This window comes from Zalophus californianus, chromosome X (assembly GCF_009762305.2).
Source record: "Zalophus californianus isolate mZalCal1 chromosome X, mZalCal1.pri.v2, whole genome shotgun sequence".
Taxonomy (NCBI): domain Eukaryota; kingdom Metazoa; phylum Chordata; class Mammalia; order Carnivora; family Otariidae; genus Zalophus; species Zalophus californianus.
Window position 1 is genome coordinate 107,393,960 of NC_045612.1, and position 17,872 is coordinate 107,411,831.

Genomic DNA, 17,872 nt, shown 5'->3' on the forward strand with positions numbered 1-17,872 from the left:
CATCCTTCCAAACTCTTGCTTAGTCTCCCTACTGCAAAGCTGGTAGGGAATGGGTTTATTCCCAGGAGTGACATGAGATGAAGAAACTATAGGAAAGATGGGGGCCAACAGCGGGTGGTGTGCTGTCACAGAAAGCAAGCTGATCTTCCTTCTCTTCACAGACTTAGCCTCGTACATAATTTCACTTCTAAAAGATTTACTTTCCACTGTGAAGGGACTGAGCCACATGATGCTGAGTCCCTGATCTTTTGAGGTTTCCTGACATTTCCTTTGTTGATAATGTAATTATCACTGAATATTGTCTCTTCCTTTATTCATACTGTGCTATTTTTATTGCTCGTTCCTCGGGCTGTGTATTCCAGAACTGTAGTTTGGGTATGAAGTTGTGCTTTTTAACACCAGAACTACATTGTGGAATAGTGAGCAGAAAAAGGAAATAAGTGACACAGGTGTGCCTCAGCCTGGGGAGAGTGGCAGTGTGGGCCCTAGAGGAATTCAGAGCCAGGGTCTGGGCCAGCACAGTCACTGGCCAGCCTGGAATTTGAGAATATTCTAAATTCTTTGGCTGAAAACTGAGTCTGATAGTGTTTATTATGTAGGACTATAGACATACATGTGATGTGTGTAACCTACCTGGCACAGTGTTAGGCAAACTTCTGTGCTTTTATTTATTTTTGTTTTTTTAAAGATTTTATTTGAAAGAGAGAGAACGGGCAGGGGGACAGTCAGAGGGAGAGGGAGAGGGACAAGTAGACACCTGGCTGAGTGTGGAGCCTGACGCAGGGCTCGATCCCACGACCCTGAGATCATGACCTGAGCTGACTTCAGATGCTTAACCAACAGCCACCTAGGCACCCCTAAGTTCAGTACTTTTAATGAATGGCAGTTATTGCTAAGATGATTTTAACCCCAGGTGGTAACACACTTTCCTCTCAGAATTTCATTTCCAGCTTGAATTAGAGAATATGCAACTCCAAACAATATAGAAATCCAAATCCACTGAAATGCTGCTGGGCAAATAAAATGCAATAGTATTTCTCCATCAGAGCATCTGCTGTTGAATGTGGGTATGGGATTGTCTTCTCCAGTTGGATGCAACTAAAAGTTCCTATTTGTGTCAAGAATCAACAACTTCCCTCCCGGGTCCATTTCCACCCAAACCACCCCCTTCTTTCATTCATCTTATCGCCACCAAAATTCGAGCCCTCCCCTAAGAGTTTGACAAATTATACTCAAAATAACTTAGTTAAAATGCCCTTTTAATGGAGTGAGCTCTCACTTATCCCATGACAACTGGTAAAGTCCAGGGGCTTCTTGGAATCTCACTTCAGTGGAGTATTACCCTTATTACTCAGAAATTCTCTGGACATTCTATGCCTAAAACACATTTGTGCGCTGTGTTACCTGCACTGTCACAAGGACATAGGACCTCTTCCATTCAAGCCCCAGCCAGGGACTGTCACTGGTTTTCTCACGTTCCCAAAGTAACTGTGAAAATCTGTTTTCCGTTCTAGGCCTAGTCTCTCAACTCAGAACCACCGACTGAGGACCTGGTCCCTCCCTGCCCAGTGCTCCCACAGCCACATCCAGCCCACTGCACTGCCTGGCTTAAAAAGACACCCCCCCCCCCACAAGGGCCTGGCATTTTTACCTAGGCCAACACAGCCTTGATCAAGCAATTTACACTAGACTGTTCTCCTCGAGGACCTCCACTTATACACCTCTTCTTTTACTTGTCATTTATTTATTACTTAGAATGTATCTTACCCTCTTCATTGTATGGTAACTACTGCTAAAGTCTACAATTCTGTGTGCAGTGGTTCAGTCTTATTTTTCTTACTATCCCCGGTGCTATTAGGGAACTTTGCAAAGAGCAGATGCTCATTTAATGCTAGAGGAAAAGAGGGAATGAGCAAGAAGTTTAATTTATTTAATTTCTCATACACTTTGAATTAGCTACGAATATCCAGGTATATATTGTTTGATTTTAAAAGCAAAGATGAAGAGAATAAGGCAATGAGTTAACCACCCTTTACTTATGTGTCACTAGTTCTGATCCCAAATATTTTCCTATGAGGTTCTTCCACATTCCCATGAAAAACCCTGTTCTAGTGCCATGTTACTTTGCTCTGTAGCAAAAAGAAAATATTGAAGGTTTTTCAGCTTGTTTACAAAAACAAAACTCTTAATCTTAAACCTGAATAGTAATAAATGTGTTATCTATGGCATTAATAAACTTAGATTCAGAAGCAAAATCTTCAATTAAAATGAACAACATCTGAAAACTTAAAGAAAAAATAGACCTACAAATTACTTATGTGCAACAGGGGAAAAAAGGCAAACTTCCTTGTTACCTGCTTTTGGATCACGAATACAATATAGATGGTTTGTGACTTTCATTGTGATAGACACCAACACTGTAACTCTCATTTGTGAAACAGCGATAAATGAGAGCCATGTCATTCTTAAGTTTATATTCTAGAACTAAATGAGCTATTCCAAGAAAAAACATTGGAAAACACCTAAATAAATATAACTGTGTATGTGTTTATAGAAGCTAGCCGTTTTGAACAAATAGGAAGAAGACCTGTGCTTTGTTCCCTCCAACCCCTAGGACTCTGCACGACCTGGAAGGTCGACTGCCCTCTTCCACCGCAAGGAAAAGCAGCCGCCCCAGCTGATTTGACTAGACGCGGCACCAGCCACGGGCCGCCGCGCGCTCCTGCTGCTCTTGCAGCGCCTCCTCGTACAGCGGGGGGAAGCTGCTGGGCACGGTGTCGTTGATCTTGGCCAGCACCTGCAGCACCTGCATCTTGCTGGTCTCCGCGCGGGCTCGCGGGCCCCACAGGAACTCGTGGCGCGGAGGGTCGCTGGCGGGCACCGCGCGGTACTCCAGGTAGCCCTGGCGCACCAGGTCTTGGGTGATGAGCTTCCGGGGCTCGCCGAAGATCAGGTGCCTCCTGCCCTCGTGCACGCCCAGCACACTGAGGAACTCCCAGACCTCCTCCTCGGTGGCGCGGTTGCCCTTCATGAAGATCACGCCCAGGAGCGCCATCAGGAGGCCGGTCTTGGGCAGCCCCTTGTTGCCGTCGCTCGGGAGGGCCAGCTTGCTGACCAGGGCGTAGGACTGGCTGCGGGCGTCGACCTCCCTGAGCTCGAGCCCGAAGACCAGATCCATGCGCTCCGAGGCGAGCCTGAAGATCTCGGGGAAGTGCTCGCGGTACTTCCTGCTGACCATCTTCAGCATCGCGGCCCGCGTGATGGGCTCCCCGCTGCTGTGCTTCTGCAGCAGGAACTGCACCAGCAAGCTGGCCTTGCGGGTGAGGGGGTCTTTGCGGGCGGCCGGGGGGGGCCGCGGGGGCGGCTGCGTTCTCGGCGCCCTGGTCACGTGGCGGGCCTGGAGGGCCCGCGCCAGGAGACCCAGGGGCCGGGGCGCCCTGGGGCTGCGGGGCCAGACCCGCCTCGGGGGAGCCTGGGGGCATCGCCCCCGCATCGGGTGGGGGGCAGCGGGGGGGCTCTTCTGCTGCGGCGGCTGGTGCTGCCGCAGCAGGAGCACCCCCGACACTCTGAGCCTCACCACGGCCCTGGTGGCGTTTCTCCCGGGCAGGGACCTTGCTCTTCTGGCCCCGAGGCATGGCGACACTGGGCAGGGCTGGTAGGTGGCGAGGGCACCTGGAGAGGGGGACGGTGAGGTGGGGGAGCCCCTTCAGCGGAGAGATCCCGCCTTGGCTTTGACCACGGCCGCCCCTGCAGGGTCCCCCAGGGCACTGCTCTAGGAACCCCACAGGCCTCCCTTTACCCTGGTCAGCCTGGGCCCTGAGCACCCGGTGGAGGAAGGGGGTGTGAGCCTCGGGTCCCCAGGCAGACAGCCCTGCCCCGGGGTTACTGGGGTGACGCCAGTGTTCCTGACAGGGAAGATCCCAGTGTCCGGGTGGGGGGGGAGAGTGGGTGGGGGGTCCTCGCAGTTCACATTCAGGATCGTCCTGTTAATAACTGTTGGCAAGACCCGTGCCCCCACCCCCCTCCCCTGCTCTGAAGGAGACCCTGTGATCTTCCAGGGTACCCTGGAGGAGGAAAGCAGGGAGCACTTCAGCCCACCCCTCGAGTCCGGGGGGCACCTAGTGATGGACACTTATGGGAGGGCCTCTCTGCCCAGAGTTCGTGGGGTCCTCAGAGTGATGCAGAATCCCCACTTGGACTCCGTGTAGGACCTGGGACCCTCCCTTCCTCTGACTGGGGCTGCACGTGCAGATCAAAGCTCTAACCTGCCTGAGACCTGATAGGAGAAATGATGGGATGTCTCAGCCTGACATTCCTTTCTTGGGATCTTAAGGGTCCGCAGGAGGGGACAGGCCATATTGTCTCTGGTCCCCCTCCCTTCAGGGGGGTGGTTCCCCCGGTCCTCACTCAGGGTCCTCCCTTGACTGCTGGTAGAGCCCGGAGCTGCTATCTCTTGCCCTGCGGCTGGCCACTCACGCTAATGGCAGCAGGGCCTGGAGACTCATTAGGAGCCTGACAGTCCTCAGCCTGAGTCCGGGCAGGACCTGGAAATCCTCCCTCAGCTCACCTGCTGCCAGCCCCTTAGACCAAGGCCCCTACCTCTCCGAGTCTCCGCAGCACAACGTGAGGGAGCACCTCAGTCCTCAGAGCCGCCCGGACCCTCCCAGGCCAAGGCCAGGAGCGGGGACCCTGCGTGGCCCCTGTTCTGGGGTAGGGAGTCTCCCCAGTCCTCACGAAGGACCTCTCCTTCCCGCCAGTCGGCCTGGGATCTCTGCCTGTGCTGAGCCGAGCCAGAGTCCCGCATCCCCCGGCCAAGGCCTGCCATCCCCGAGACCCCGCGAGGTAAGTGAAGGGCCTTGGGGCTTAACGGCCATATTGGGGCCTCCGAGCCGCGAGTGCGGGGGCGGAGCGGGACAGGGTCTGTTGGGCCCCTCTTTCCAGGGGAGATGGGGCTGGGGGGCTGGGGGGCTGTCGGGGGCTTGTCCCCACGGTTGTAACCCGGGACTCCTGGGACGTCGACCCCTAATCCCCCGTGGGACCGCTGTCTGTGCTCACCCCAGGCAGGAGCTGTCCGACCAGGCCCCAGCGCCCACGGCGTGGTTCGGAGGACGTTCTCAAGGGCCACGGGTCCACTTCCAGTCATGTGGGTCTGGGCCCCCAGGAGGACCCTGGAGGGTGGGGGTGGGCTCTGTGGGCGGGGTGGGGAGTGGGGGGGGTAGTGTGTGGTGTGCTGGATTGTAGGGGAGGGTGCCGCTGGATTAGCAAGGGTGTTGTCACTGCCTCTCAGCAGGTTGTGTGAATTCTCCCTCTGCTCTGCTGCGTGTGCTGGCCTCAGACCAAGGTTCTCATTTTGTTCCCAGCCTCTGGTAGGAAGTATTTGGGGGGCCTGAGCTTAGCTGCCATCCCTGGAGCCCTCCACACATGATACCACAGGTACTCTTCGGAGTGCCGCTTATGTGGTCGGTGCACCCCTCATTACTCTCTCAGTGTCTCACTTCACTTCTAATAGGTCCTTGGCTACCTCCAGTCAGCTGACCTAAGACTGACTCTTCACACCAAAGCGTTCAGATCTGTGAGCCTCCTGATGTGAATTCCAGGTACACCTCATCAGGCTGCTCTTGCCTGAAGCTTCCCAGACATGGCTGTCGTAGGGTGCAGATCCTGTGGGGTCCCTTTTCTGGGTGGAGGAGTCCATCGGATTTCATTCAGGGAACTTCCAGTGAGTTAGAAGGCCTGGAATTCCCTCCTTTTCACACTTCATACCTCCCCACAGCCCCATCAAGGCCTTAGGAATCCCGTGGGAAAATGGGGTGCTCCTTAGCCTGACCACCTTCCTGGGGCTTCTTTTAGTTGACAGTATTCTCATCACTCAAAGTTTCTGGAATGAATTTCCATCCTTATGTGCAATTACTGTGATACTTGCTAGTCTATTTTAGTTTGTGCCTTGTACCTTTTGTTCTATTAAGATGTTAATGAAGGCCAGTCCACATTCAATGGCAAATTTTCAAGTGGTTAACAGCACAGCCTGTGGACTCACACTGCTACAACCAACCCATTCTTTAATGTAGTCCTAATATTATCCTTTGGTCCTGGCACTTAGGCTCTGAGGAGCTCCCTCGGGTACCTTTATTGAAGCCGTAGAAATTCACTGTCCCAGTGAATACTGGAAGAGCCAAGGGCTGACCTTAAAAACTTCTCTCTAGTCAGTCCTGTCATTGGCCTCCCTTGCAAGCTAGTACCATTCTCAATCACAGAGCAGGCCTCCACCTGCCCACACAGAGGCTCTAGTTCAACACAGAGTTAGTATGCCTCAGGAGCTTATCGTTTTTGTTGTTTTGCTCTTGTTGATACTGGTTTTTTATTTCTCTTTAAATTTTTTAGGGTTTATTTTGATTATGGGCAAAGCAGCCTGAATTGGTGACATATTTGTAGCTATAGGTAAGGCCATGACTATAAATATGTTAAAGAGAATTGACATCTTTACAATATTCTCTCATATGAATAAACATAGTAAACTGCTTTTTTCGAAAATTCTTGTTCATAAGTCTTTCAATAATTTTTTATTTTTTTTATTTAAATTCAGTTTAACATACAGGATATTATTAGTTTCAGAAGTAGAATTTAATGATTTATCAGTTGCATATAACACCCAGTGCTCATTCCATCAAGTGCCCTCCTTAATGCGCATTCTCCCACCCACCTCCCCTCCAGCAACCCTGTTTGTTTCCTAGAGTTAAGAGCCTCTTATGGTTTGTCTTCCTCTCTGTTTTCATCTTATTTTATTTCTCCTTCCCTTACCCTGTGTTTGTTTTGTTTCTTAAATTCCACATATGAGTGAAATCATATGGCATTTGTCTTTCTCTGACGTATTTCACTTAGCATAATGCACTCTAGCTCCATCCACGTCATTGCAAGTGGCAAGATTTCATTCTGATGCCTGAGTAATATTCTGTTTTGTGTGTGTGTGTGTGTGTGTGTGTGTGTGTGTGTGTGTGTGTGTGTGTACATACCACCTCCTCTTTATCCATTCATCTGTTGAGGGACATCTGGGCTCTTTCCATATTTTGGCTATTGTCGACATGGCTGCCCCTTCAAATCACTATTCTTGTATCCTTTGGATAAATATCAGGTCGTAGGGTAGTTCTGTTTTGTACTCTTTGAGGAATCTTCATACTGATTTCCAGAGTGTTTGCATCAGTTTGCATTCCCACGAACAGTGTTAAGTGTTCCCCTTTCTCTTCATCCTCACCAACATCTGTTGTTTCCTATTGTTTATTAATTTTAGCCATTCTGATTGGTTTAAGGTGGTATCTCATTATGGTTCTGATTTGTGTTAGTCTATCAGTACCTTTTTATAGTTATCTCCTAAAGAACTTGTAGGTGTCTGTTTGGTTTTGTGTTAGGTATATCTTGGATATTATTGTTGTTTTCAGTGATATATTTTCCATTATATGTTGTAATTTGTTAGTGATTTTGTTTTATCAGATTCCTTAATTTGCTATGTTGATCTTTTATACCACATCTTTCTGAAGTTGCTTATGTGTCTTAATTTCTGTACCAATTACTTGGAACTTTTTAATTAAGAGATCATATTTTTACCATTGTTTCCTCTTTCTTTTCATTATTCTTTCCTTTTATTTAGTTTGGTATTCATATTCTTGTATAACAGTTGTGTACTGGGTATGTATTTTCATCCAGTTTTAGACAGTGGATTTGATATCATATGTCTTTGTTTTCTTGTTAAAACTATTGGGTATGTTTGCAATAGTTCCCATGTAGTATATTTATTATGTATTTTAGAAAATGGAAATTCTCTTTCTTTCTTTCTTTCTTTCTTTCTTTCTTTCTTTCTTTCTTTCCTTCCTTCCTTTCTTTCTTTCCTTCTTCCTTCCTTCCGTCCTTCCGTCCGTCCGTCCTTCCTTCCTTTCCTTCCTCCCTCCCTCCCTCCCTCCTCCCTCCCTCTTTTCTTTCTTTCTTTCTTTTTCTTTCCTTCTTCTTTCTTTTCTTTCTTTCTTTCTTTCTTTCTTTCTTTCTTTCTTTCTTTCTTTCTTTCTTCTTTCTTTCTTCCTTCCTTCCTTCCTTCCTTCCTTCCTTCCTTCCTTCCTCCCTTCCTCCCTCCCTCCCTCCTCCCTCCCTCTTTCTTTCTTTCTTCTTTCTTCCTTCCTTCCTTCCTTCCTTCCTTCCTTCCTTCCTCCCTCCCTCCCTCCCTTCCTCCTCCCTCCCTCTTTCTTTCTTTCTTTCTTTCTTCCTTCCTTCCTTCCTTCCTCCCTCCCTCCCTCCCTCCTCCCTCCCTCCCTCTTTTCTTTCTTCTTTGTTTCTTTGTTTCTTTCAAGATGTAACACTCCTCAAACTTGTGTATCATCCTTGCATAGGGGCCATGCTAGTCTTCTCTGTATAGTTCCAATTTTTGTGTATTTAGTGCCAAACGGAGCATGGAAATTCTTTTGTAATGGAAGCTTGTGAAAACTTACTATCATTGGCAAGTGTTATTTATTTATTTATTTATTTATTTATTTATTTTGTCAAAGGCTTTTTCTTTACCCTTGCACATAGTCTTGTCCTTTTCCCCTCTTTTTTTGCTAAGATAGTGATTTCCATTTGGCAGCATTTTCTAATGTTAATTCACTGCTATATTGGAAATACTATGAATTTATTTAGGATATTTGTCTCTACACAAGTGAGCTTGGCTTAAGTGTTGTTTAATTGAGGGATTCTCACCTGGTCTTTGTATCAAGAAGAGGTAGCCTATTTTAATGGTTGAATAACTCCCTAGTTTTTGTATAATTAAAAAAGTTTACATGAGGTGGTGATTACTTTTACCTTTATCATTTTATGTAACAAGCCCTAAAGCCTGGATGGCCCTGGAGTCTTTTGATGTTGCCTTGGGTTGGACTGCTGTTTCAGTTTCTTATTTTGTTGATTGAAGATATCTGTCTCTCTATGGACCTATTTACTTATTTATATTATGTTAACCTTAAAAGTAAGCATCCAGTTATTTTACCAGGAAGTTGGGTTTATCTGGAAATAGCAGAGAATTTCAGTTTGGGACTTGGAGGCTAGGCACAACCATAGGCAAGTCCAAGAACAAGGGAGAGGAATACTCTTTTATAGATGGAAGGAGGAGTTGGGGGAGCTCTTAAAAAATCCATTGGAGTAAACTGGGAGTTTGAAATGACTTTTCACTGGTTAAGTTGTGATAGTCTCTCATTGGCTGGGCTGTTACTGGGCAAGGAAAAAATCCTTTTTTCCCTCCTGCTCTTGTAGTGAAGTATGTATGAGCTTCTTCCTATTGGGAATATATTTCTACCTGTCTGCAATTGAAGACAAGTGGTAAGTTATGAGAGCTCCCCTTTCTGGCCTCCCAACTCCATTTTAGATGAATTTTCCTTTATTTAATTTCACAGTATTTTGATAAAATGTTCCATTTTACAGGCATATCTCAAAGATATTGCAGGTTCAGTTCCATACCACTATAATAAAGCTAGTACATATTGCATTAAAGCAAGTCACGTGAATGTTTTGGTTCCCAATGCATCTAAAAGTTATACTCACACTATACTGTAGTCTATTGTACAAAAGCATTATGTCTAAAAAAAAAAAAAAAAAAAACAGTATGCACATCTTAATTTAAAAATAGCTTAATGAGGGGCGCCTGGGTGGCTCAGTTGTTAAGCGGCTGCCTTCAGCTCAGGTCATGGTCCCAGGGTCCTGGGATCGAGCCCCACAGCAGGCTCCCTGCTCAGCCGGAAGCCTGCTTCTCCCTCTCCCACTCCCCCTGCTTGTGTTCCCTCTCTTGCTGTGTCTCTCTCTGTCAAATAAATAAATAAAATCTTTAAAAATAAATAAAAATAAAAATAGCTTAATGAAAACTCCCAAGTTCATACAGTTCTGTTTATGTGGGACAGATTAAATTTCTAAATGCCTTTCAGCTATAAATGCATTAAACTGGTTTTTAGTCATGATGTATAAAATATGTGTTATTTTTATGTAATTTAATGAAGGGTACTTTAAGTACATTTAAAAATATTTAAAGTGAGATGGTAGTTTCCATATGAAATTATAATGTAACTTGCTAGGACTTAAGAAGTTGTACTAAATATTCAAAGGTGAGTGCATTTTAAATAGTCATCAAAGATAGTGACTTGTAGGCAAAAAAAAAAACTTTTCAAAGAATACCAGTTATACTAGAAGTGAGGAAAATGAGGAAATTGGTTTTTAATAATTTCTGGAGCAAACTAGAGCTTGATTGGTGCTCAATGAATACATATTAGATGGATTAATTGACTGGATGCTTTATATGGTGAGACACTGAGCTGAGATATATATGATAAGATGTGGTATAGAGGCATACCTTGGAGATATTGCAGATTTGGTTCCAGACTACTAGAATAAAGCAAATATTGTGACAAAGAGAGTCCAATGAATTTCTTGTTTTCCCAGTTCCTATAAAAGTTATGTTTACTCTGTCTTTTCAATGTGCAATACCTTATGTCTTTAAAAAGTACATGTCATAATATGGGGCACCTGGGTGGTGCAGTCTGTTGGGCACCCAACTCCTGGTTTCTGCTCAGATCGAGATCTCAGGAATGTGATATTGAGCCCCACATCGGGGTCTGTGCTGGGCGTGGAGCCTACTTAAGACTCTCTCTGCCCCTCTCCCCTGCACTCACATGCTCTAATTCTCAAATAAATAAGTCTTAAAAAAATAAAAAGTACATATTGTAATAAAGAAGTACCTTATTACTAATAATTGCTAGCCATCATCTCGGCTTTCAGCAAGTCAGAATCTTTTTGTTGACGGAAGGTCTTGCCTCTCTGTTGATGACTGATCAGGCTTGTGGTTTCTAAAGGTTGGGGTGGCTGTGGCAATATCTTAAAATAAGACAACAATGAAGTTTGCCACGTCGATTGACTCTTCCTTTCACACACAGTTTCTCTGTAGCATGTGATGCTGTTTGATAGCATCTTCACCAGGAGTAGATTTCATCTCATGAAATCACTTTCTTTGCTCGGCTGTAGGAAGCAAATCCTCATCAATTCAAGTTTTATCATGAGATCACAGCAATTCAGTCATATCTTTAGGCTCCAATTAATTCTAGTCCCCTTCTATTTTCACCACATCTGCAATTGCTTCCTCCACCTGAAGTCTTGAAACCTTCAAAGTCATCCATGAGGATTGGAATAACTTTTTCCAGACCCCCATTAATATTGATATTTTTACTTCTTTTCATGAATCTTGAATGTCCCTAATGGCACCTAGAATGGCGAATCCCTTCCAGAAGGTTTTCAATTGACATTGCCCAGATCCATCAGAGGATCCACTAGCTATGGTAGCTATAGCCTTATGAAATGTATTTCTTAAATCATAAGACTTAAAAGTTGAAATTAACTCCTTTATCCACAGACTGCAGGATGGATGTTGTGTCAGCAGGCATGAAAACAACATTCATCTCATTACACATCCCCATCAGAGCTCTCAAGTGACCAGGTACCCTGTCAATGAGCAGTCATATTTTGAAAGGAATCTTTTTTTCTGAGCAGTAGGTCTCAACAGTGGCCTCAAAATGTTCAGTAAATAATGTTGTAAACAGATGTGCTGTCATCCAGGCTTTGTTTTTCCATTTACAGAGCACAGGCAGAATACATTTAGCATAATTCTTAAGGGTCCTAGGATTTTTGGAATGGGAATGGGCTTTGGTTTCAACCAGCTGCATTAGTCCCTAAGAAGAGAGTTTGCCTGTCCTTTGAAGTTTTGAAGCCAGGCTTTGAGTTCTCCTCTCTAGCTATGAAAGTGCTAGATGGCATCTTCTTCCAATAGAAGGCTGTTTCGTCTACACTGAAAATCTATGTGTAGTGTAGCCACCTTCATGAATTATGTTAGCTAGATGTACGGAATTTACTGCAGCTTCTACATCAGCACTTGGTGCTTTTCCTTGTATTGTTATGTTGTGGAGATGGCTTCTTTCCTTAAACCTCATGAACCAACTTCTGATAGCTTCAGATTTTCTCTCGTGCAGCCTCCTCACCTCTCTCAGCCTTCAAAGAACTGAAGAGAGTTAGGGCCTTGCTCCAGATTAGGCTTTGGCTTAAGGGGATGTATACTGTGACAGGTTTGATCTCCTATCCAGACCACTGAAACTTTATCCTTGTTTCACTTTTATGTGCTCATTGTAGTAGTACTTTTAATTTTCTTCAAGGACTTTTCCTTTGCATTTACTATTTGACTAACTGGTGCAAGAACCTTAGCTTTCAGCCTATCTTGGCTTTTGACATGCCTTCCTTGCTAAGCTTAATAATTGCTAGCTTTCAATTTAAAGTGAAGGACGTGGAAATCTTCCCTTCACTTAAACACTAAGAAGCCATTGTGGGGTTACTAATTGGCCTAATTTCAATATTGTTGTGCATCAGAATAGGCAGGCTGGAGGAGAGGGAGAGACGGCGGGAACGACTGGTCGGTGGGAGAGTCAGAACACACACAACATTGATTAAGTTTGCCATCTTATGGGTGTGATTCTTGGCACCTCAAAACAATTACAGTAGTTTTCAGTTAGCAATAATCGCGCCTTGGGTAAACCTCATTGGCTATGATATTGCCACCACGCAAAGCTAAAACAATTGCAGTAGTTACATCAAAGATCATTGTTCATATATCACCATAACACATATAAGAATAATGAAAAAGTTTGAAATATTGAGAGAATTACCAAAACATAACAGAAATACAAAGTAAGGGAATTGTGTTGAAAAAATATCACTGATAGTCTTGCTTTACACAGAGTTACCACAAACCTTCATTTGGCAGAGAACATGATGACCTGAGACTTGCCATAAAATAAGAACTGCCTGTACATCACTTCTCTCTCTCTCTCTTTTTTTTTAAGATTTATATATTTTGAGAGAGAGAGGGCGAGAGCACGAGCAGGAGGGGCAAGAGGGAAAGGGAAAGAGAATCTCAAGCAGACTCTGCGCTGAGCATGCAGCCCAATGTGGGGCTCAATCTCAGGACACTGAGAGAATGACCTGAGCCAAAATCAAGAGTTGGACACCTAACTGACTGTGCCACCCAGGCACCCCACATCACATTTCATATTAAAGGCAGGATATTTAAAAAGAGCCCTTGTATTGGGCGCCTGGGTGGCTCAGTTGGTTAAGTGACTGCCTTCGGCTCAGGTCATGATCCTGGAGTCCCGGGATCGAGTCCCGCATCGGGCTCCCTGCTGAGGGAGCCTGCTTCTCCCTCTGACCCTCTTCTTTCTCATGCTCTCTATCTCTCATTCTCTCTCTCTCTCAAATAAATAAATAAAATCTTTAAAAAAAAAAAGCCCTTGTATTATAGAAATTCTCTCTCTCTCTCTTTTTTTTTTTTTTTAGAATTTCTCAAACATATACAGCAGTATGGAGACTAGAATAATGAACCCAGTTACCTAACATTAATCAATGGCAATCCTCAATTTTTATAGGTAGAATCCTGTTCATATTAAAGTTTAGGTGTTTGTATCTTAGCAAGTGCTCTCCAGGGGTAAAAATGTGCACTTCCATCAGGATGTACATGATGTCCATTGTCTCCTTTATGGTAATGTTGGCAGTCATCTTCTTTATCCATGAAATCCATTAGAGGCAGCAGGATGATCAATTTCTAATTCTAAACTTCCTGAGTTTTGTATCTGAAATTCTTCTTTGGGTAGAATTTCTTCGTTGCCTATCGCTTATCTTGAGATATTGGCAATACAGTGTTATTTTATCACTGCCATATCTCTTCTCCACCTAAATTTTGCCCAGTTTTATTTACCTAATATCATGTATAACTGTTTCTTTCATTTATGATTGTAATACTTATAAAAATTGTTATATAAATCCTTTCAAAGAACGAGCTTTCATTAGCAGGCTCTACTGTCTTCTAATTGATCACTTTTGCATTCATCTGTATTGTTTCCTACTTTTGCTTCTTTGTGTTTAATATGCTGTTCTTTCTCTAGCTTCTTAAATTGTTTGGATGTTTTAAACATGTTTGTAATAGGGCGCCTGGGTGGCTCAGATGGTTGGGCATCTGCCTTTGGCTCAGGTCATGATCCCAGGGTCCTGGGATCGAGTCCCGCATCGGGCTCTCCGCTCCTTGGAAGCCTGCTTCTCCCTCTGCCTCTCTCTCTCTGTCTCTCATGAATAAATAAATAAAATCTTAAAAAATAAAAAAATTTAAAAAATTTAAAAAAAATAAACATGTTTGTAATAAATCTAATTAATGTAATAAATATCCCTGTAAGTACCTCCTTGGGCCGTTTTGAGCAGTAGAATGCTATAGATCTTTATATATAGTGCTCACATTTTTTACAAGTTGAATATATCTCTCAATGCTTTTATGATTTTTTGAATATGTGTGTGTGTGTGTGTGTGTGTGTGTGTGTGTGTGTGTGTGTGTGTTTATGCATTGAAGCACTAGGACCAAAACAGAGTTATTTAGAGGACGTTTCAAGTTTCAGAGGTCCTGGGAGTATTTGGCTTTGTTACATTTTGCTTATTAATGGTAGAAGAAATTTGAGCAAACTTAACTGCTAGTAAAAGAGTTGCTTTTTTTTCGCCCAGAAGAGAAAGTAAGGTTTCACGTGAGAAAATCAATAAAAATAATTGATCAACTGCAACATTCAGATTATCCAGGAAAACAAAAACTACTGTAAGTATATAACTCTGAGGGAATGTTTATTTATTCAGAAACTTTATTTTTTCATGCTATTACAGGTCTATAGAAAAATTGGGCAGAAAGTACAGCAAGTTCCCATACACCCTCTCAGCCCCTTACACACAGTTTCTGCTACTATTTACATGTTATCTTGCATTGGTTTAGTGTATTTGTTACAGTTAATAAGCCAATATTGATACATTAGTAAGTAAAATAGGTAGCATACATTAGAGTTCACTCTTTGCATTGTGCGTTCTATGGGTTTTGACTAACATATAATGACATGTATCCATCATTATGGTATTACAGAGAGTAGTTCCGCTGTGCTAAAAATCCCCTGTGCTCCACTGAGGCACCCTCCCTCCATCCCCCTGAATCCCTAATCTTTTCTACTGTCTAGTTTTACCTTTTCCAGAATGGCACATATTTAAAATAAGAGCGTGTGTAATCTTTCATATATGCTACTTTAAATTAGCAGTATGCATTTAGCGTTCCTCCATGTCTTTTCATAGCTTGAAAGTTCATTTCTTTATATTATTGAACAGTATTCTATTGTCTGGATGTACCACAATTTGTTTATCCATTCACCTGTTGAAGGACATCTTGGTTGCTTTCATTCTTTGGCACTTATGAATAATGTTACTGTAAACTTTTGTGTGCAGCTTTTTGTGTGAACATAATCTTTCAACTCATGTAGGTAAACACGAAGGAGTGCATTTGCTGGATGGTATGACAAGAGTATGTTTACTTTTGTAGGATTCTGTTAAAATGGTTTTCCATGTGGCTGTACCATTTTGCATTCCCACCAGCACTGAATGAGAATTCCTATTGCTCTGCATCCTTTCCAGTGTTTGGGTTTGTCTGTGTTTTAGATTTTAGCCATTCTAACAGGTGTGTAGTGGTATCTCTTGGTTTTAATTTGCAATTTCCAAATGCGATATAGTGGTAAGCATCTTTTTATGTAGAAGTATGTGGTTTAATCTCCACCTATTTGAGATTTTTATGCTATTTTTCTGTTATTTATTCCTAGTTGAATTCCACTGTGGTCCTAGAGTATGCTTGTATGAGTTCTGTTCTTTAAATTGGATGGTGTTTTATGGCACAGAATGTGGTCTATCTTGATGTATGTTCCATGTGAACTTGGAACAAAAAAAGTGTGTTTTCTCCTGTCATTATGTTTTCTAAAAATGTCATGTAGACCTTCTTCACTGATGGTGCTATCCAGTTTAATTAGACCATTAATAATTTTCTGACTGCTGCATTTGTCAGTTACTTAGAGAGGTGTGCTGAAGTCTCTTCATTAGAACTGTGTATTTGCCTCATCAGTGTTTCCCTCATGTCTGTTGATGCTGTGTTTTTTGGGGGCGTGCACATTAAGGATGGTAACATATCTTGGAGAATTGACCCCTTTGTGATTATGTAATACTTCTCTTTTTCTCTGGTAATTTTCCTTGAACTGAATTCTGCTTTGTCTGAAAGAAAACTGGTTAGTCCAGCTTTCCTTTCATTTATATTAGAATGGTATGTCTCTTTCCATCTCTTTAGTTTCTTTAACCTATTGGTGTCCTTACATTTAAGGTGGATTTCTTGTAGACAGTGTATGATATGGTCGTGGGTTGTTTTTTTTTTTTTATCCCCTCTGAGAATTCTATTCTTTTAAGTAGTGTATTTAGACCACTGACTTTTAAAGTAATTATTGCTATAGGGGGATTTATACTTACTTACTTACCGTAATATCTTATGATTCCTTTTTCTCCCCTCTTTGGCACAGCAATTATTTTTACTTGTTTTCAGTGGATGCTCTAACTTTTGGAATACGCATTTAAAACTAACCCAAGTCCACTTTCGAATAATGCGCTACAGACTCACAGGTAGTGCCACTTCCTCCCTCCTGTTTCTTATAACCTTGCTGTCATTCATCCTACTTCCTCGTAAGGTATAATTATGGAATAGATTATCTCTGTTATTATTTTGGACTGTTATCTGTTTGCTCAAATAAAGAAAAAAATATTTGCCTTCATTTATTCCTTCTCTGCCATTCGTCTCATCCTTATATAGGTGGGAGTTTCTGACCTATATTAGTTTTCTTCTCCTCAAAAAAACTTCTTTGAACATTCTTTGCAAGGGAGGTCTCCTGGTACCAGATTTCCTCAGTTTGTGTTTGTCTGTGAGCATCTTTTATTCTCCTTCACCTCAGAGGAGAATTTTACTCAATATAGAATTCTAGGTTGGTAGGGTTTTGTTTTTCAATCTTCCAAGCTTTAATTCAACTCTCTTCTTGCTTGCATGTCTGTGAAGAGAAGGCCAATGTAATTCTTACCCTTGTGTCTCTACACAAGGTACCTTTTTCTCAAGAATTTCTCCTTTGGGTTGGTTTTCTACAGTTTGCATATGCTCTGCCTAGGTGTAGTTTTTGTTATTCATACTGCTTGGCATTCTTGGAGCTTCTTGGATTGGTGGTTTAGCATCTGGTGTTAATTTTGGAAAATTCTCAGTTATTTTTACTTCATATGTTTGCTCTGTTTCTTGCTCTCTTTCTCCTTCCAGTATTCCCGCTACACTAATGTTACATCTTTTGTCGTCCCACAGTTTTTGGCTCTTCTCTTTCATCTTTTTCATTCTTTTTTTTCTCTTTGCATTTCATCTGGAAGTTTCTGTTGACATGTTTTCAAATTTATTGATTTCATTCCTCAGCCATGCCCAGCCTATTGATGAACCCATCAAAGGCTTTCTTCATTTCTTTTGCAATCTTTTTGATTTCTAGCATTGCCTTATGATTCTTTCTTTTTTTTTAAGATTTTATTTATTTATTCATGAGAGACAGAGAGAGAGAGAGAGACAGAGAGAGAGAGAGGCAGAGGGAGAAGCAGGCTCCCAAGGAGCAGGGAGCCCGATGCGGGACTCGATCCCAGGACCCTGGGATCATGACCTGAGCCGAAGGCAGACGCTTAACCATCTGAGCCACCCAGGCACCCCACCTTATGATTCTTTCTTAGAGCTTACATCTCTCTGCTCACATTACCCCTTATTTATTCTTGCAAAGTTTCCCTTTTTCCATTATAGCCCACGGCATGTTAATCATAGTTATTGTAAATTCCTGCTATGATAATGCCAAAATATCTGCCACATCTGATTCTGGACCTGATGCTTCAAACTATGTTTTTTGTCTTTTAGTATGTATGCCTTATAATTTTTGTT

At 43.0% G+C, this 17,872-nt stretch overlaps 1 protein-coding gene and 2 non-coding genes across 3 annotated transcripts; all 3 read right to left on the reverse strand.

Moving 5' to 3' along the window:
• Positions 1-1,940: 1,940 nt before the first annotated feature.
• On the reverse strand, positions 1,941-5,113 carry LOC113930335 (melanoma-associated antigen B4-like). The gene is given in 3 exon segments (XM_035725825.1): positions 1,941-3,344; positions 3,346-3,672; positions 5,056-5,113. Coding segments are annotated over 2 exon segments (948 nt in total). The 5' UTR covers positions 3,636-3,672; positions 5,056-5,113; the 3' UTR covers positions 1,941-2,686.
• A 3,214-nt stretch (positions 5,114-8,327) lies between these two features.
• Positions 8,328-8,430, reverse strand: LOC113931627. Its single transcript, XR_003522790.1, has one exon. It is a non-coding gene; the product is annotated as a U6 spliceosomal RNA (small nuclear RNA).
• A 4,031-nt stretch (positions 8,431-12,461) lies between these two features.
• Positions 12,462-12,608, reverse strand: LOC113931585. Its single transcript, XR_003522752.1, has one exon. It is a non-coding gene; the product is annotated as a U4 spliceosomal RNA (small nuclear RNA).
• Between the last annotated feature and the right edge of the window lie 5,264 nt (positions 12,609-17,872).